Source organism: Oncorhynchus mykiss, chromosome 24 (assembly GCF_057628025.1).
Source record: "Oncorhynchus mykiss isolate SJ-2025 chromosome 24, ASM5762802v1, whole genome shotgun sequence".
Classification (NCBI taxonomy): domain Eukaryota; kingdom Metazoa; phylum Chordata; class Actinopteri; order Salmoniformes; family Salmonidae; genus Oncorhynchus; species Oncorhynchus mykiss.
The window spans coordinates 16,962,973-16,982,925 of record NC_143045.1 but is presented as its reverse complement, the minus strand read 5'-3'; the positions used below and the strand labels follow the sequence as shown (position 1 = coordinate 16,982,925).

The 19,953-nt window shown below is 43.1% G+C and overlaps 2 protein-coding genes across 4 annotated transcripts in view; both read right to left on the bottom strand.

Annotated features, from left to right (window-relative positions):
- gosr1 (golgi SNAP receptor complex member 1) overlaps positions 1–4,487 on the bottom strand; it is a 51,828-nt gene extending 47,341 nt beyond the window's left edge. Inside the window, exons 1-5 of one of the 3 annotated variants that reach the window (XR_016491341.1) lie at positions 4,376–4,487; positions 3,531–3,642; positions 3,145–3,235; positions 2,929–3,036; positions 2,645–2,736 (exon numbers count right to left, since the gene is read on the bottom strand). Coding sequence is in view for 2 of the 3 variants with exons in the window: in XM_021582419.3 (XP_021438094.1) it covers positions 2,645–2,736; positions 2,929–3,036; positions 3,145–3,235; positions 3,531–3,642; positions 4,376–4,406 (434 nt within the window). In the remaining variant the exon portion in view is untranslated. Of the gene's footprint in view, positions 1–2,644; positions 2,737–2,928; positions 3,037–3,144; positions 3,236–3,530; positions 3,643–4,306 lie in introns of all 3 variants that reach the window. The other 2 variants (XM_021582419.3, XM_021582420.3) reach the window with 2 other exon arrangements.
- A 574-nt stretch (positions 4,488–5,061) lies between these two features.
- The window catches only part of LOC110503857 (carboxypeptidase D), a 34,174-nt gene continuing 19,282 nt past the window's right edge, over positions 5,062–19,953 (bottom strand). The window contains exons 3-21 of the mRNA XM_036961938.2: positions 17,151–17,293; positions 16,685–16,854; positions 15,957–16,298; positions 15,715–15,827; positions 15,049–15,240; positions 12,600–12,767; positions 12,404–12,513; positions 12,084–12,186; positions 11,862–12,004; positions 11,509–11,678; positions 11,080–11,382; positions 10,312–10,507; positions 9,926–10,061; positions 9,670–9,816; positions 9,492–9,590; positions 9,295–9,359; positions 8,880–9,011; positions 8,154–8,442; positions 5,062–7,673 (exon numbers count right to left, since the gene is read on the bottom strand). Coding sequence (XP_036817833.2) covers positions 7,441–7,673; positions 8,154–8,442; positions 8,880–9,011; positions 9,295–9,359; positions 9,492–9,590; positions 9,670–9,816; positions 9,926–10,061; positions 10,312–10,507; positions 11,080–11,382; positions 11,509–11,678; positions 11,862–12,004; positions 12,084–12,186; positions 12,404–12,513; positions 12,600–12,767; positions 15,049–15,240; positions 15,715–15,827; positions 15,957–16,298; positions 16,685–16,854; positions 17,151–17,293 — 3,254 coding nt within the window. The 3' untranslated portion in view covers positions 5,062–7,440. The remainder of the gene's footprint in view (positions 7,674–8,153; positions 8,443–8,879; positions 9,012–9,294; positions 9,360–9,491; positions 9,591–9,669; positions 9,817–9,925; positions 10,062–10,311; positions 10,508–11,079; positions 11,383–11,508; positions 11,679–11,861; positions 12,005–12,083; positions 12,187–12,403; positions 12,514–12,599; positions 12,768–15,048; positions 15,241–15,714; positions 15,828–15,956; positions 16,299–16,684; positions 16,855–17,150; positions 17,294–19,953) is intronic.

Here is a 19,953-nt window from a genome sequence, read left to right as displayed (position 1 = left end):
TAGATTCATTCTCTGATCCTTCAATTGGGTGGACGACGCTCGTCGGATGTGGCAGGGCTTGCAAACTATTAGACTACAAAGGGAAGCACAGCCGCGAGCTGCCCAGTGACACGAGCCTACCAGACGAGCTAAATTACCTCTATTCTCACCTCAGGGCAAGCAACTCTGAAGCATGCATTAGAGCATCAGCTGTTCCGGACAACTGTGTGATCACGCTCTCCGCAGCCGATGTGAGTAAGATCTTTAAACAGGTCAACATCCACAAGGCCAGAAGGATTACCAGGACGTGGACACCGAGCATGTGCTGACCAACTGGCAAGTGTCTTCAAAGACATTTTCAACCGGTTCCTGACTGAGTCTGTAATATCATCATGTTTCAAGCAGACCACCATAGTCCCTATGCCCAAGAACACTAAGGTAACCTGCCTAAATGACTATCGACCCGTAGCACTCACATCTGTAGCCATGAAGTGCTTTGAAAGGCTGGTCAAGGCTCACATCAACAACATTACCCCAGAAATCCTAGACCCACTCCAATTTGCACACCTCCCCAACATATCCACAGATGATGCAATCTCTACTGCACTCCACACTGCCCCTTTCCCACCTGGACAAAAGGAACACCTACGTGAGAACGCTATTCATTGACTACAGCTTATTGACTACAGCATTCAACCCCATAGTGCCCTCAAAGCTGATCACTAAGCTGAGGACCCTGTGACTAAACACCTCCCTCTGCAACTGGATCCTGGACTTCCTGACGGGCCAGGGTAGGTAACAACACATCTGCCACGCTGATCCTCAACACGTGGGCCCCTTAGGGGTGCGTGCTCAGTCCCCTCCTGTACTCCCTGTTCAACCATGACTGCATGGCCAGACACGACTCCAATTACCACCCTTTCAGTCTCCCCCTCAGGAGACTGAAAAGATTTGGCATGGGTCTTCAGATCCTCAAAAGGTTCTACAGCATCCTAATTAGTTGCATCCCTGCCTGGTATAGCAACTGCTCGGCCTCCGACCGCAAAGCACTACAGAGGGTAGTGCATATAGCCCAGTACAACACTTGGCCCCAAGCTTCTTGCCATCCAGGACCTCTATACCAGGCAGTGTCAGAGGAAGGCCCTAAAAATTGTCAAAGACTCCAGTCACCCTAGTCATAGGCCGTTCTCTCTGCTACCGCATGGTATGCTGTACCGGAGCGCCAAGTTTAGGTCCAAAAGGCTTCTTAACAGCTTCTACCCCCAAGCCATAAGACTCCTGAACAGCTGATCAAATGGCTAACCAGACTATTTGCATTGTACCCCCCCTCTTTTACACTGCTGCTACTCTTATCTCTACCTACATATTACCTAAATTACCTCAACTAACCTGTGCCCACGCACATTGACTATGCACCGGTACCCCCTGTATATAGCCTCGCTACTGTTATTTTACTGCTGCTCTTTAATTATTTGCTATTTACATATTTTACTTAACACTTAAATGTTCTTAAAAGTGCATTGTTGGTTAAGGGCTTGTATGTAAACGTTTCACTGTAAGGTCTACTACACCTGTTGTATTCAGCGCATGTGACAAATACAATTTGATTTGATTTGCAGCAAGAGCTCTGATAGGTTGGAGCACGTTCTACAGACGTTGTCATAATTACTGTGTAAGTCTATGGAAGGGGGGTGAGAACCAAGAGCCTCCTAGGTTTTGTATGTAAGCCAATGTACCAAGAGGAGGACGGAAACTAGCTGCTCTCCGGCTACACCACGGTGATACCCTACACAGTGCTGTTGAGGGTACTGTAGACATTCATTGCAAAACACAGTTTTAATCAATTATTTGGAATATATTTATTATAGTTTTTGGGGGAATTCACCTCCTCTGAAGAGCCTCCACTGATTGGTATTCATTCACAAACCCGTATGGATTTTTACTTTACTATCAAAAAAGGTATTTTAAGCGTTAGATGTTTTTATATTAAATGACTAAAAATTATAGCAATCACCCGTTTTTAATCGCCAGTAAGCATATTTAGAACTTGTATTATTCAGAAATATCAAATACTGTAAAATAATTGAAAAACTACAGTGATATGATCATTTTGGCCATGTCGCCCAGTCCAACACGGAGGACATGATACCTGAAGGTTTCACAGGTCTGAATAACATGGCTATATACAGGGAGTACCAGTACCGTGTCGACGTGCAGGGGTAGGATGTAATTGAGGTAGATATGTACATATAGGTTGGGGTAAAGTTACTAAGCAACAGCATAGATAATAGGCAGTAGCAGCAAATGTGGTGAGTATGAAAGTGCCTATAAAGAAAGGTTCAATGTATATATGCTTGTGTCATCCCACCCAAAGTGGGTGAAATGTCACTAAAAATCTTTCTTTTTAATTTTTACATAAACTTCAGCATCTAAATAGCATACAGGACTGGTATTCTATTATTTTGTTTTTACTGACATCGATTTGGAATTTGAGACAAATGAGGGAGTGTTCTTACATACAGAACCATAATAAATCAATACAATCATATGCTTTATCAATCACCCTTTTCAGTTGAAATAAAATCAACAACCTGTTGTTTCAAGTCAGTAAAACATTTTATGGTAAGAAAGGATCTATGGAGGTGCTGGAGGGAGAGATACTCACTCAATGTCTTTGCGGACGGACCCCAGCAAATCTTCTCTCTCCCGGATGGCAAGGAAGTTGGCTTTGGTTTTGTGGAATTCGTGAGTGTAGTCCTTGGGTACAGCAACAAAAAACAGGAGTTAAGGGGATGCAAAACTATTAACCCCATGGGAGTTAAGTGAAAATGTAAATGATGCATGCAGATCTCAAGTTAAGACTAAGAGATGAGAGACAAGGGGAGAGAAACAAAGAAAGAAGGAGGGAGTGAGAGAAAAAGGTAGAAAGAGTAAGAGACAGGCACAGACTTGCAAGATGTCTCTGTGTCTCTGGAGCGTGTGCATCAGGGCTGCGTTAAGGGACGTCACCCCCGGGGTGCTGGTGTACTCAGCCATCTTGTCATTTACACCTGTGAGCTGAGAGACACAGCACCATCAGTACACATACACACAATGCAAGATTCAACCATGTTGACATGCCTATGATAGTGAAGCTGAATAAAATTATTTGGTGTTTAGTCTTACTTTGGCCAGCAGCTGTTCAATCTCCCCAGACATGGTCTCAAACATTCTGTCCTGCGTTGAGTTGTTGAGGAGGGGAGCAGTATCTGAGTTGCTAAAGCACGGAGAGGAAGACAAGGAGGCCATTAGGACTCTCAACATGTGGGCTTGGTGGAGGTACTGTATCACCATATTTGTAACACCTATCAGTCCAATCAGATCCATGAACACCAAGAAAAAGCATGTTTAAAAGAGAATCTCCATTGAAAGTGCTTTATAGTCCAGGAAAAAGCTTAATCTCTGTTTGGGAAACTGGCCCCAAAGGTGTAGAAGGCTAGGATCTAGAGGAAGGGGCTATAAACTTGAATGGGACTGGGCACTCGTCTAAATGGAACTTGTTTTAGTCTTACCTGTCTCCTCGACGGCCATCTCTGGAGCTGCTGTAGCTTGTACACAGTTTACTGAAAGACACCAGCTTCAGGTCCAACTCATTCTCCAGCTGCCTGGCCTGCTTTCGCAAATCTGGAATGTGCAACACACATAACACACACACACACACACACACACACACACACACACACACACACACACACACAGTTTGGAATTGAGAAACAGGGTTGGCATCAACAGTAATCTAAGCCTACAGAAAGACTAATCCACATAGCTAATGAGTCATATTAATAATATGTTGTATTGCTGTCTTTTTCATATAAACGTTAGTTAAATAACCAACTTTTTCTGAACATAACTACCTTATTCAATTAGCCATCTATACAATAGTGGTAGGTAGTTAACGTCAGCTAAGTGGAGACAACAAAAAAAAAACAATCAGGCAGCACTTCTCTAATCATCCTGCTGCTGTTGACAAAATAACTTGGCTGGCTAACCAACTAACGTTAGCACACAAACATAATTTGGCTAACGTTGGCTGCACATATTGATAACTAAGTAACTAGCTAGGTGAAATTGAAATCACAATTTAGCTACCTACATTTTTATTTCGTTAGCTAGCTAACTATACAACGAATCTAAAACAGCTAGCTAGCTACAAGATATTTGAAGGTAACTCGCTAGGCTAACCAACATTAGCTAGCTGAGCTCGTGGACAGGCCACCCGACCCAACGGCGTGTAGATTTGCTCCAAATTTGACAACACTTTTGGCATGTAAACCCCGTTCAAATTTACCAAACATCGTTGCAAATGTATCAAATAGCTGTCTGATCGCACCCTAGTTGTGCCAGTTTGCCACCTCACCTTCCCAGTAGTTGCTGCTTCCTCCTGCCATTTTTGTTGTCCAACGTCATCAGCTGACGCACAGCCCACCTACAGGACATGGAACTTGAAAACTCCTACCACACTACAAATGCGCCTCCCGGTGCGGTTATCTAGTCATGTGCGGCATCCATTGACAAACTGGTCAGCATCTTGGGAACAAAAAATGGTGTATATAAAGCCTCGTAGACCGTAATTGATAGCGGAATGATTGTGTGAGAAAGACAGCTACAGATCACACATGCCAGTAGAAGATATGTTGCCTTGAATGCCTCCTTTCAAATAAACTGTGTCCACAGAAGCAATGAGGAGTGCTGTGAAACTGGTCCAATTCTCTCAACATTCCGCTTCCCCTTCCCATAAAAAGAAAAATGGCAAATGCTAGTAGTCTGCACACAAACAACAGCATGTTGACATCTCAAAATCCAGTCTATTAAATTGGCTAAACCTAATCTGCAGTAACACATTTTTCACCTCACAGCAGCCACCATGCAAATTGTCTTCATACAAAACATTAATTGTCCCCTAGTGGCAATGGTGGGTCAATAGAAAATGCTACAATTGCTACAATTCAGCTTTAACATTTTGCTGCTGAATGACAGATACAGTATAATCTGGTTGATAAAAGATGAGAGCAGTGTCAAAGCAACGAATTAGGACATAATTCATTTTCTTTCCATATTGTTTAATTCATCAATGTCTTGAAGTGTTCATGTTAGCATGTCTGTCATATCACCACATACAACGTAACAGGTTGGTTTGTTATGAAATGTGTGTTGTAGTCAGGGTTAACATGAATTTCACTTATTTTTGTCATTCAAATAAACTTGGCAACAGTTCATTATCTACAATCAATTCAGTTTCATATAAAAAGAAACAAAAATAACCATTTACATCAAAACCCCAACATCCATTCAGATAACACTCTCCATCCCTCTCAAAACACACAATGTAAAACAAATAGAAAAATAACTTACTTTCTCCCCCTAAGATTACCTGGCGTTGCTACAATATTGATTATGTGCAACTGAGATGATTGTTAGGAGTCAGACACCCCTGTAGACTAGTGGTCCTTCACCCTGGTCCTGGAAAACTACATAGCGTACAGGGTTTTGTTCCAGCCCAGCACTAACATAACTGATTCGACTAACCAACTACTCAAAAATACCTTGATGAGAGTAGAATTGGGAGGGTTAGTGTTGGACTGGAACAAAAGTTTGCACACCTTATACTCCTCATGACCAGGGTTGGTGACCACTGTTGTAGAGGAAGATGCCCTCCTCTCTAAACACTCTCCCACAACTGCTGGATGGTTCTAGAGCAGACGTTCTGCACCTATTCAGTAATGTAGGGTTGACATCTAGCACAAGGATTTGATAGAATTATGATTTGTACAAATAAATCATGAATGCATGGAAAAAAAATACAAGTAAATTACAACAAAATATACATCTATATGTTGCGGCTGATTATTAAAGCATGGCTAAGTAATTTGCCATCTTAAGGGTCATTTTAAGATATGAAACGTGTGTAGAAAGAAAAAGCATAGATTCTCTTTCAAATGGAAAAACATTAAGAAAACCATCCATTTTGTGATTTACAGTATTTGCATCTATTTCAAACTGCTTTCCCTGAACAATTAAATGGGGAATCTTGTATTTGTATTTAACATACAGTGCTTGTAGTAAAATGCAGAGGGCCTTGTGCTGTATGTTCAAGAGGGCACATGAATAAGCAGAGGGCAATAGAAGTGAAAACACATGCAGCCTGTGAACCCGGCCCATTGTAAGTCTTCTGCTCTGAAAGAGTGCATCTCTTAAAATACTCCAGACCCCTGGATGAATCCTGGATGACTAATGTCTTCCATATCACCTGAGTATATGATGGATCACAGATCATAATCTGTACTAGAACATAATCTGGACAATATTCTAGTATATCTAGTACCCACACCACCACGCTTCTGTACTGTAGCCCTAAAAGAGAGTGGCGTGTCTAACTCTACATCAGCCAAGGCACTGTGTTTGATGCTCCCTCTGAAAGACTGGCTAACTGGACTGTGACAACACGGACAAAAACCTTGAGAAACAGACATTTCTTTAATCATTTCAAATGACTGCAATTGGTATATTAATTGGTACTAGTTCCAAGTATAGGTATCAAATAAATATATGGACAGGTTGATGTGTGGCTAACTGCAAAAGTGTGCATGTGTGTGTTGTGTGCATGAAGAAAAAAAAAAGGTTGCCCAGCTCCACTAGACCTTTAGTGTGCATCTGTAAACAGAGCAAAGCAGGTGTTAATTTGGACGATTCGGCTTGGACACCAGCCATAGAGGACTGTTGTGGTCTCTGAAACAGCGCTCTCTGGTGGGCGGGAGGAGGACAGGCAAATGGGACCTGGAGAATCTTATAGGGATGGACAAGAACAAGCCCTCCCTGCTCCACCTCGTCCTCTCCAGTAGAGCAGAGCCACAGAGCACAACAACGGCCAACTCAAGTCACAGGGAGGGGCAGTAGTAGTAGCGCAATTCCACAGTAACAGGGTGAAACTCTGATTTTTCCCTTTAAAATGTATTTCAAACAAAAAACTATACAACTCTATGCACTCTAACTCTACTACATTTTCCACCGAACATAATACAAAAATGTAAACAGAATGATGGCCCCAACAGCACAAACTGTAATTCTGCTACAAACTTTGTATCTGCACTGTTCTTCAAGTAAATGTGTTATTGTAAAATGTTCTATGGAAATGGTTAAAAGTAGTCCTTGTGCATCGAGTTTTACAGTGTGTTCAACTTTGCAATCATTGGTTTTTGTTTTAAAGTGTTAAATCGGAGTCTCAGCATCACTCTGTTAATGTGGAATTGCCCAGTACTAACAACAGGGTCGTATTCATTTGGGCACACTGTAGCAAAATGTTTTCAAACAACAAAGTAAAAACAAGCGTTTCTGTTTCCGTCCGTTTTAATCTGTTTGGTGCCTAATGAATAGGACCCAGGTTGGCCATGTATGTATGTCTATAGTATATATGTATGTGGGATCTCAGAGTTTGTTGGCGTTGGCGTAGAGCGTGTCCTCATCGCTTTCGCTCTCATCCTGGAACTCGTTGGAGAGCAGGGACTTCTTGGAGCCCATGGAGGTAAGGCGAATCTCGTCCTCGTAATCGTCACGGTGCTGCCGCAGCCGGTGGAAACCATCCTTCTGCTGGTTGGATTTAGCAGAGCACACACACCAGATGATACAGGCTGTCACCACCAGGGCCGTCATGGAGGCCGCTGCAAGGAAGGAGATAAGAGAGACAAGCATATATAAACATGAGGCAGAGGCACAAAACAAACATATGTCCTAAAAACCTACAAAATGTAACTTATTCACCTTGTTTTACTCCCTACAATAATCCCAGGGCCGACTACATGAAAAATCTCTCGATATGCCCTTGAGCAAGACACTTAACCCTAATTGCTCTGGATAAGGGCATCTACTAAATTAATATATATATATATATATATATATTTTTTTTTTTACTTTAATTTTTTTATTTTTTTTAACCTTTATTTAACTAGGCAAGTCAGTTAAGAACCAAGAATTTGATCTAGCAACCTTTCGATTACTGGCCCAACGCTCTAAACACTAGGCTACCTGCCGGATCCAATGACTAAAACGTAAAAAAAAAAAAAAAAAGAATTCTCTGCAATCATCTGGCAACATTACACAAAAGGTAACATCTCCAAAAAAACAGTTCTCCTCATGCTTACCTGCAGTAGCCACAACAAACTCTCGAGGCAGACCAAAAATGCGGTTGTCCATGTCAAACTCTATGATGATGGAGCTGGCAGCTTCATATGACGACACAACCACCTCCTGCCGTTGTTGCTGGTAGCCATCAGCCACAGCCTCTATGTTGTGGTTTCCTGGTGCAAGAAGAGCATGGAAGTAGCCTCCCTCTGCAGTGAACACCCTCACACCTCCGTTCAACACTATCATGGCCCCCACGATGGGCTTCCCACTCTTATCCTTCACCATGCCACGCACACCTTTATGGACCTGAGGGAGAGACAGAAACACAGATTGAATGTAAAGTACACAGAACAAAAAATTTATTAAGTAGCCTTGTCCGAGCCAGAACGGCCAATAGGGCAGGAGCCTATATCCTGTTACTGTAGCGTAAGGCAGCTTGATGTACAGAACAAGTATACCCCCTAAACAGGATGCTAGTCTATCGCAGGAAGATAATGTAACATTGTAATAGACTAAGTAATATTATGTTAATTTCATCTTCTGTGGCAATACCTGCACATGTATGCCATAAATGCATTCAATAATGTATCAAACAAACGCGTTTGATTAGTAACCAATTGGAGCCCCGAAATGCATTAATTATTATTATCAAACACACTCAATAACTCATCAAAGCATTTGTAAACTTAATGAATGCATTTGTATTACATGACCCCAGGTCAGAGGTCAAGGGTATTACTGACCTCCACCAGCATGCTGAGCAGTGCCTTCCTATTCTCAGCCCACAGCGTGGCCAGCTGTTTGGCCGGGGGAAACAGACAGCAGCCTGTATACACCGTGATCTCTGGACAGTGGCCAAAGTCCACACTGAAGTCCTAAAAAGACAGGATAGGACAGGACAGGACAGGACAGACACATCAGAATAGCCATATTGACGACCAGTAAAGCTTAGTCCAGAATGGCTACTGTACTTTAAAATCAAACAATTGATCAGGCTCTTACACAGTTAGTTGAAGTTAAATACAGACTTAGCAGTGGAAGTCGTGTTGTTCCAGAACTCAACAAGCAGATGCCTCTTTGGGCCGGGTGACAGAACAACCTTTCTCTTGTGAGAGATATAGCATTAGATAGCATTAGGAAGTAGGGTATGAAATATACCTTCATACTGCCCATGTGACTTTGTCTCTCTGCTGCCCTGAGTACTCCATCTGGGATGTTACCCACTGGGGAGAGAGGAGAAGAGAAGGATGAAACATAGGAGTCAATAGATGTATATAAGCCATCTTTTCCAATTCACCACTTGGAATGCAGTCTATAGGTCACAGTGGTCTATTTGTGGTGCTGTTGGTACATACTCTGGCCATTGCTTGGACATCCCGTATCCCCCAGGTGCATCTTGGGATGGTTGCTGGCATACACATTGGCCAAGTACTTCAGAGTTTCCTCATTTTCAACTGAAAGAAAGTACACTATTAGTTAACTATTTATTTGATAGATTTCTAGTATTCTATATTTGGAGCCCCATGTTCCTACCTGGCTGTACAGGCTTGTCGTAGGGGTAAGTAGCCAACAGGGAGCCTCCATCCAGGGCTACAGAGAGTGTGAAGCCCCTCTCTAAGATCAGGTCCATCACTGCCCTGGTTTCTGGCTGAGCCTCCACCACCCGCTGGGAGGCATTACCTACAACAGCAGCACACACAGACAGGACACCATCAAACATGTAAGGGCATGCAAGTACACACACAACACAAACATCTCCGTCTATACACCAACCGCAGCAGGTACTGACCAAAGAAGTCAGTGTCTAGATCTTTCCCGTGTGTGTTGGTCATGCCCACAGTAGAGGTGCACTGTTTCTCTCTGGCCAGCTCTCGTCCATCTGGGTTGATGGAGGGAAGGATGACGATCCGCGTCTCGTTAATCAACTGTGGAGAGAAGAGGGAGAAGGATAAAGAGGAATGAGGGGTAGAACAACAGGACATCAGTTATATTTAAAGGGAGCTTTTTTATTTTAGAACATGAAACTTTTTTGCAAGTTTTCTTTCCTTTTTAAATTGTGGTCGATAGAAATATCAAAATTGTAGGAAAATGTAGTAATTTTAAGGCAACAATAATTTCACTAGGCACTATAGTTATGATTGGTATAGTAAAAACATATCAGATAAATCATCTCACCCTGGTGATGGTGGGGTTCTTGTCGTAGTTGATGCAGAGGAAGGCAGCGAACTCCAGCAGGAGCTCTGTGCCAACGGGGGCGTTGCCATGGATACCTCCCACCAAGCGTATCTTGGGCTTGGCCGTTTCAGGCTCGTCTGGTTTGTTGGAAATCTCCAAGGCCCAGATGGTCCTGTACTCCACACTCTGGCCCAAACTAGACAGAATAATGCATGTTATTATCAATTCCACTGTAGATTATTACCTAGCGGACTCTTCTGCAATGACACGTAGACTGTAATTCCAACCATTTGGAGGAGAGGTTTTGAGGTTAGCCATTAGGGGTACAGGTGGGCAGGTAGCCAACCGGTTAGAGTGTTGGGCCAGTAAACGAAAGGTCGCTGGTTCGAATACCCATGCCGACAAGGTGAAAAATCTGTCGATATGCCCTTGAGCAAGGCACTTAACCCTAATTTGTTCCTTGGGCACCTTACCACCATGGCAGACCTTGTAAAACAACACATTTCACGACACCTATCTGGTGTATGTGATAATACATATGCACATATGTTTTTGCATGACAAGCTAAATTATTTTGATTAAGGGCAGTTACACTAGGGGTTAGAGGTCAGGGTTAACCTGTACAGAGAGGTGACATTTGATGAGGAGGTCAGAGGTCATAACTCGGGCCAGCCTACCTTTGCAGCGAGGTCCTCTTAGGGAAATTAAGGTCTAGATGTTAGATATCAGGTTAGGGTTTAGAGGTCAGGGGTCATAACTCAGGCCTACCTATGCAGGGAGGTGATCTTGGGGAAGTTGAGCGTCAAACCCCTCAGGAACTCTGACAGCTCTTTGTAGCGTCTGTATCTGAAGCTGCTCTCTGTGATGGTACTCTGAACCAGCTGCTCCAGCCCCTGGCCCAGAGACAGGTCCTTAATGAAGCTCTGGAACACCACCTCTGCAGGGTCCTGGGTGGCTCCAGGATCCTTGGGAGCCTGGCCATTGGGCTCCGAACGCACCCGCGTCAGCCGGAAGTCTACCAGCTCCACCCCCTCCTCTGGCACTGTCGCGTAGATCTTTACTGAGTTGTACCTGAGAAGAAGAAGGGGAGGGAGGGTTAGGGCATAGAAGGTTGTTCATTCTAGTTCTGTTTCTCTGGGTTAGGGTGGGGTTAACCCTCTAATTTATCTCAGTTACTTCTACGGTTCTGTCTCTCACCCCCGTGCAGAGGCGGTGAGGTGATACGTCCCAGGGACCAGAAGTCTCCAGTAGTCTCCAGCTAGGTTGGTTGTGATTGGATGATCGATCTCCTCCACCATGATGGTGGCATTAGGGATGCCTGTACCATCTTTAATGTCTATCACCATGCCCTTTACTCCTCTGTGGACCTGCAGAGGGACACACACACACATACACAGAGGATGAATACCTCAAATTCAAGTTGGTGCATTTGAGACAAAGTAAATGGGCAAAGGGAAAGAGAGAAATTATACGTTTACATTTCTTTTTTTTTGAGAGAGACAGATGAATGAATGATAGCATAGTGAAGGACAGTATGTAAATATGCTGACCTGGTGGATGTACTGCAGTAAGGCTCTGTGGTTCTGGTCCCAGTACAAAGGCAGGTGCTGGGCCTTAGGGTACTTCACACAGCCCAACTCTATGGTCACCTCAAAACAGTTAGTGTTCAGGTAGTTCCAGTCCTGCATCCCACCTGGCGAGAGAATACAAAGAGAAGTCAGATACACACATTGTTCCTCTTAGTGTGTGTATTGGCATGGGAAGGTACGTACCGGGAACATTGTACCAGTTGGCGCCGTTGGTGATGCCGTCCTCAAAGAACGCCGATGGGTAAAGGTCCTCACAAGGGTGTCCTTTGTGCATCAGAGCATTTTCCTACACACACACACACACACACACACACACACACACACACACACACACACACACAAAAGGGAAAAGGTGACAATGCAATACAAACAGCAGAATTGAAACAGTAAACTTAACAACTGTCCAATGTTTTTATTAACGTAATAAACAACTTCACAACTGCATGAATATATTTAGTAAATGGAGTGATAAGGACCCAAATTGTGTGTTGAAGTCCACTGACCTGAGAGTAGGATCTGGCCACCTGTTTAAAGACCTTGTCATCAGGACACTTGCTGTACTCCGTACGTCCCTGCTTGTCATCATCATATGGGTAATTGACCACCAATGACCCTGTAGTGGGCAGAGAGGAAATACCCAATGAGAATACAATATACATTTTTTTTAAACATTGAAAAATGGGAGAGCTTAGGGCTTACCTCCATGTAGGTTGGCTGAGAGTACAAAGGGATAACTCTTGAGCCAGTTCATCACAGCGATGGTCTCTGGCTGCCTGGGTTCAGTGATGGTAGTAAACTGGTCAGGGAAGTTACGGTTCAGGTCAAAGTTGTTACTGTTGTTGCGTCCCGTGTACCCTCTGACATCACCTGTGAGAGCAAAAGAACAACAAAATCTTAGCTAGCAAGCTAGACAAGCAGTCATCATCGAGAATCAAGTCAACAACCTACTGACAAATTCTTTTCAATCCTTATGAAGAGAAATTATAGACAAAATGTATCGGTGCTCAATTGGACATCAACATTACACAATAAGTTGGAAATCGCAAATTCAACAATGACTGGTTTGGAATGAATCAGTGGCCAACTGCAAGCGTTGCAAAGCAATCACTAGCCTGCTAGTCAGTGGAGTGGGTGTGTGGTCCAAGTCTGGGTTTAAGGGTCTCTTTTCCAAGCTTAAAAGGATAAACATTCACATGCAACACCATGGGCCAGAAAAGGTTGAAAACATTGGCCATGCTGTCAATCCAGCATGACTTATGCCGCGTTCAAGACAACTGGACAACAACTGGAAAAAACAAACTCCGACTGCGGAAATACCTTTTGGTTATCCAACTCAGAATTCCAAGTCGTGAACTCAGGCCTCTTTCAAGAGCTCCGACCTGAAGATCACTGACGTCATGATTCAACCTGGTTTCCCCCCCCCCCCCCCCCCCCCCCCGAGTTCACAGTTGTCTTGAAAGCACCATAAATACAGAGAATGCCATACTTTGATGACAAAGTTTGATGACAAAATTTGCACACATGAAGGACCGCCGCGCCACCTTCCTGTTCAAGTGAGCACAGCACAACAAGGTGAGTCCAAAAATGTATTGTATGCTGCATAAATTATGTAATATGCCAGGGAGATATGTATACTGTAGCTAACAAAGTAATACTAAGTGTATGCTGTGTAGTAAGCTGTTAGTAGCCATGTGCCTCGACCATAATAATTTGGTCCCTTTCCCCCTCGTAACTTAGCCTACTGTTCTGACTTGGTGGTGTACATGTAGCTTATAACCTGTGTTAGAGAAATGTAGTCATCGAATATTGTAAGAGCTTTTATTGTCTGCTTATATGCCCCCTTTATTTATCCTATGGTTCTGACTTGTTGTACAGGGAGAGCGCTGTAAGAATGGCCCATGTTCTAAATTCTGTCATTGTATATTTCAAGAGTGCTGAACAAATGGTTAGATTGACTATGTCCATCCTAGCTCGCTCATTAATGTCTTAATTGAAATTACGGATTGCCTCTTATCTGCTCGTCGTCCCCTTATACCATAGCTTGTACATATCAATTGTCAGTAGAAACAGCATTTGTTTAAGCAAGTAAGCCATAGGTTTTTTCAAAAGGCAGTAAATTAGGCTGAATGAACTGTTTTGCTGCCAGACAAGGCTCCGCTGTAGCAGTGGTAAGGATTCACTCCAAGGTGCTGAAAAGAAAGCTCTGCTGTTGGGACAGCTTTATGTCTGACACTTGTTTTTGTTTACAGCCAGACAGTAACTTAGGCCAAACCTTTTCACTCAGGCCCCATTTCCAGCACTGGGAAACATCCTCCCTATACATTTTGCCTTATGTGTATTCCTGTGATATTTGAGTGACTCAAGCATTACAACTGTTGGGTTCGACATTTTGAACATTGAGATATTAAATAAATGATAGAGAAAGAAGCATAGAATCAAAGGAGAAAGTGAAGGGTTCTCTGTAGAAGGACAGATAGCTGTGGAATGTGTTGGGGGATGGGAGCAGAGCACCGTGTTGATATAGGGAAGACAGATGGATATTTGTGGATCAGGATGTGAGGGGTGAGGTCAGTTCCCTTTAAGGGAGTAATCAGGGTTAGTATCTGATTACCTTCTTTCTCTTGGGCATAAACTAAGGATTGGAGAGAAGGAGTGTCTTATTTAGGATGTATATAGAGAAATGTTTTGCTGTCTGATTACAGCTGTACAGAACCTTTGGGAAGAATTAAACTTGGTTAAAGCTTCTCTAGTGTCAGTGGGTTTTTTACTCTGAAAAATAAAAACCCCAACACAACAAATCTATGGGCTAAAAAACCTAGCTAAAAAAACTGACATGGGCTAGTTGATCAACTGGACATTTCTTCCAAATTATAAATAGCTCTCTAAGGTATGCAATGACTGACATGAAAAGAGACAAACTGATGATGCACTTCCCAATTTCTAAATTGCTCCTTGTGCAGATACTATTACAACTTTCAAGAGTACGTTGAAAGCCGGACTGAGATCCTTCAAAAATAAGGATGGGGGACACTGACTTTATGCTACTGGTAATCATGTTTAATGTCTTAATTTAGGGGTACACTGTATTTTTATTGTGGACAGGCAACATCTTTCACAAATAGACCCCACACACACATTCCTCTCTTACCCTCCCTGGCGATCTCATAACCATCTGGGTTCATGGAAGGCATGATGTGTATCCGGGTCGTGTTGACCAGCTGGGTGACCTCAGGGTCGCTGCCATAGTTATGGCACAGGTACTCAATGAGGTTGAGGAGCAGCTCACGTCCCACCACCTCGTTTCCATGCATGTTAGCTATATACTTGAACTCTGGTTCACCTAAAGGGGAGAAAATAGTGGTAAAATACATTTGTTAAAGTGTTAGTGCTATTAAAAGAGAAGTAGGGCAGAGTCGGCTGGGAGAGAATGAGGGCGGAAGTCTCCTGAACAAATTCACACTCAATTAAACTAAAGCACACCATTCATTTGAAAACCCTCCTTATCCTTGCACTGTAATTTCTAGGCCACCCACTATTGAAAAAATACAATGCTGTAATGGGCCTGCGGATAAGAGTGAGTACCCCCACATTCAAAAGGATATGAAGCTACGAGATCATTGAGCTGAAGCAATAGTATCAGGATCTTTTACAGGAAAAACTGTTATTTGTTTTAGACTATGAATTTCTGTGTATGAACACAATCCAGTTACTGTAAGAAGTTAGATCAACATAAACCACACAGCCGTAGATTGAAGGCATTGCTTTAGAGTTAAGTCTCTTCTGGAGCTCCAGTGTCACCAAAACACATCCATACCTGGCTCGTGGACGGTGGGGTTGTCTGATATCACCATGACGTAGAGCTCACGGTCCTCTGCAGACTTCCCAATGGAGTAGAGATGAGCGATGGAATGGAACCTGTTGCTGTACCTGTTGTATTGAAAGAACAAGGCTTTTTCACATTTTATTAAAAGCTCTCACATCCTAACATTACTTGCTAGCATAATATTTTAAATGCTTAATTGCAAAGGCAAGCCTATAAAGTAAACATAACAGTACATGCGCAGGAACAGCTCCATGTCATTGTAATGGTGGTGGCGGAAGTCCTGTGGCTGGATGGGCTGGTGTTCAGGCTGGGCTGGGGGCCGAGCCTCCTGGGGAGTGGAGCTCTCGTTGGCCCCAGAGGTCCCCATCTCAGAGGTGATGCTGGAGGTTTCGATGGTGGTGGAGTCAGGGTCAGAGGTTGTGTTAGGGACAGAGGTTGTGGTAGGGACAGTGGTGGTGGTAAAGGGTACAGTTATGCCACCTGTGGGTTCATTTCCCAGGGGTGCCAGGGTGAAGTTGAGCTCAGTGGCCTTGCCCTCCACCACTTGAACCCCGACTACTGTCATGGGCATGTACCTATGAAGACAGAAATATTGAATTTGTTTCTTTTGTTGCAGTTAAAATAAAACATATTAGAAATGAAAAACACAAAGTAAAAACCCTGTGCACAGCAGTGTGTCTAAATCTAGGTGATATCTTTTACATTTATTTCACCAGGAAGTTTCAGGTATAATGGGAAAGTACCAGAACAGGGAAATATCTTAGAGGAAATTAAGCTCTAAGATGTGCATTTACTTCATGTAAGAAAACACCATGCACTAATCAGTTCAAAGGAAAACAGACAGGAACTAAAAATCAGGAGTAGAGTATGCTTCTTTTGTTAAAGACTTTATTTTCTGTACCCTGTGCCTGCAAGTTAGTATAGCGGCAGGAAAGGAGTTCATTCCTCCAGCAGTACTCACCCTGTGGCTATAGCTGAGACATTGTATGTCCCAGGAAGCAGCAGGCGGTAGAAGTCACCAAACTTGGCTGTGGTCAGGTTATGGTTGATGCCTGCCACCACGATGCTGGCATCAGGCAGAGCTGTCCCATTGGTAGCCTCGTTCACATAGCCTCGAACTCCAATGTGAACCTGGGAGATCAACAGGATAACGTCAGAAGAGATCTCAAACACTTTCTATTGCCTCAGTAGCTGGGAACAAATGAAGCTCAAATAACTGAAGTGCTGCCTAGAAGTAAGTAACTACTGCAAATGGATGTCAAGATGGAACAATCTCTTCAATTCAAATAAATAAATAGATCGAGTACAGTAGTAAGAACCAGAAAGTAGTTAGAAATACTACAGCTAGTCATATGTGCAATGAAAGTGTGTGTGTGTGTGATAGTTTAAAAAGTTTGAGTGTGACACTGTGTCTTGTGAAAGCCAACCTGCTCCAGGTAGGCAATGAGTGACTCCCTGTTATAGTCCCACTCTTTCTTTAACTCGGAGGCCGGTGGAAATTTACAGCAGCTCAGTTCCATGGTGATCTCCAGGCAGTTTCCATTCAGGTAGTTATAGTCCTGCATGCCTCCTGAACAGGGATGACACATTGTACCTTATGTCAAAATGTTTTCCTGCAAACATTTCAACATCTCTCTGCTTGAAAACCACTCACAATGACATCAGTATTCATTTTAGAGGCACAACCTAAAGAAAGTGGACAAGCATACAAAATAAACTGTCAAAAGAAAGTGTGTTGACTTCTGCTAAGGTCATGAAAGCAACAGCATGAACACAGGCCTAATGCTTTGAGTCGGGAACGTCCTTAAATCTACACCAAACCCAGGATGTAGGCTAAAGGTGTTATCAATGCAAAGTGCCTCTGGCAGAGCAGAGTAGGCTGTGGCCAGCACCAGCCTTTCCTCCAGTCCAGGGCTGCCTGGTGGAGGGCTGCCACTCAGGCAGCACCTTTCCTCCAGTCCAGGGCTGCCACTCAGGCAGCATTCCCAGGTTGTTTTCAGCACAAAGCCTGACAGCAGGCAGGCAGGCAGGCAGTAGGCCTCGGGAAGGTTGCCATGACTGGGTTTGACCGGCAGCATTTTAATCAGACCCATATGCATTGGGTGCCTAACCTGACTAGGGCGTCCATCCATGGTGCTCAGAAAGACAGAAATCAACCAGTGTAATCCATGTTAAAAGAACATGCAAGACGAGGATGCAACGATGTGTGGTCCTTATTGAAATAGAATGTCCACTTTGAAGATGTTAGAATAAACTGTCCACATGTACTTTTCCTCTGCCAACAAGCCGAGCAAGGAACAGCTAGACACTAGCCTGTCAATATACCATAGTCCCCATAGAATAAACGTTTACCCAGGCCTATTCTATTGGTCAGCTTGACAATTAAAAAAATTGCCTATTCCAAACAGACTCTGGGACAATAGATGCCAAATTCATACAACCAGTAGGCATAAACAACATTAAAAAGTTAAAAAGTAATGAGTCTGATGCAACAGATTAGAACGTTTAGCTTAAAATGTTGATAAACTATTATTTCTTCAGATTATAAACGCAGCAACGTGCACAAGACAGTAGGCTAAGTGTAAATATTTGTTCCATAACGCAATTAGCAGGAAAATTGTCAAAAGCACAGCGCACATGCGAGCAGTTTCATGTGACAGAGATTAAAATATTATTTAGACATTTAGAAAGAGGGGAGATCTAATATGCCACAACTAGCATGGGTCGCTAATATGACTAGGGTTGTGCATTTAACTACTGGACAATGAAAGAAAGTTGATATAAAATAATTTCCTTCAAGGATATGGTCAGATTTTGGCTTAGGCGACTTTGAAGCAAGGTAAGACATGCCTCATAACACGTAGTAACACTTTCAGGTTTCAAACATTTAAGTATGATTTCAAAATGCATACTGCTCATTGCAAAGTGGTGTGTGACGCGCTGTTTGAGACGCTGTAGTAGCAGCTCGTGCTGTCTGACAGATTTTACACTCAAAGGTTTTGTATCGCTCTATGCTTTACACGTGTGATAAATAAGATGCATAACAAACGCACACGTCAATTTAATTCCACTAAATTATGCGAAGTAACCTATAGAGTATAGACCGATAAGCATGACCAATCAAATCTATTTCCATCAAATGGTACTTCAATCAACGAAAAGTCTAAAAAAAGCATTATTTCGCAAGAAGATTTTTTTCTTCTCCCGGACAATTGGCCTGCATCAATTTTATTTATCGGCTTTTCTATTTTTGTAAAAGTTATTAAAATCATCCAAAAGCTGGTTATTACCAGCTAACGGAAATCCTGAACCCAATAGAAGTAGGATACTCAACCCTCTTCCTCATTCACACAAACAAGGCCAACTCACTCTGTCATCCTTAAACAGACACAATCCAGGGTACAAATGCACGCACCCACACACTAATTCACAGGAGACAAACAGCACAAACAACGCCAGCTCTTTCATCTGAATGTGTGAGGCCTACCAGCCTCAGGTTAGAAATGCTGCTGTGTGCATATGATATTAGACAGCATGATGTGGGTAAGATACAACACAGCAGATTCAGCATTTACATAATCAAATGACACACACAGCAGAGACAGCTAACGTGACTGCTTGTGATTTAGCCAACTACAGGATGTGGCCCTAATACAGGAATCTTCAGAAGGTATTTGACACAGAGAGGGAAAGGAAGGGAACAGGAGGAGGAGAAACAGAGGGGAGAGGAAGTGAGTGTCCATCCAGCCATCATTAGTTAGTAACTAATAATTTACCAGGGACCAGTTAATAAAAAAGTAATATCCAGAATGGCGGCTGTTTAATCCACACACATCGGGGTTGAATGTGTGTGTGTTAGGCAACTTCTCACTGAGAGAGGAAAGGTATCAGAAAGCACAGAGTAAGCCCTTACTAACACAATACTGAGTCAGCCCAGGACAAGCTAGAATACAAGCCAGAGTGGTACACAGAGTGGTACAGCTGTTGAACATCCTCTCAAATGGCTGCATCACTGTGACTGCCTGGCCTGCAGATTCATTCTGGCTACTGTGGTTTTGGTTGACTGGTAAAGACTGTTGTAAAATGGCACAGTAAGAAATGGCAGCAGTTTTATGGGCACCCAACCAATTGTGCTATCCAGAGCTTCTGGATATCAGGACAGCGATCACTCACCTCGAATTAGACAAAGATGTTTTCTACAACAAGGACGACGCACAAGACATTCTCCAA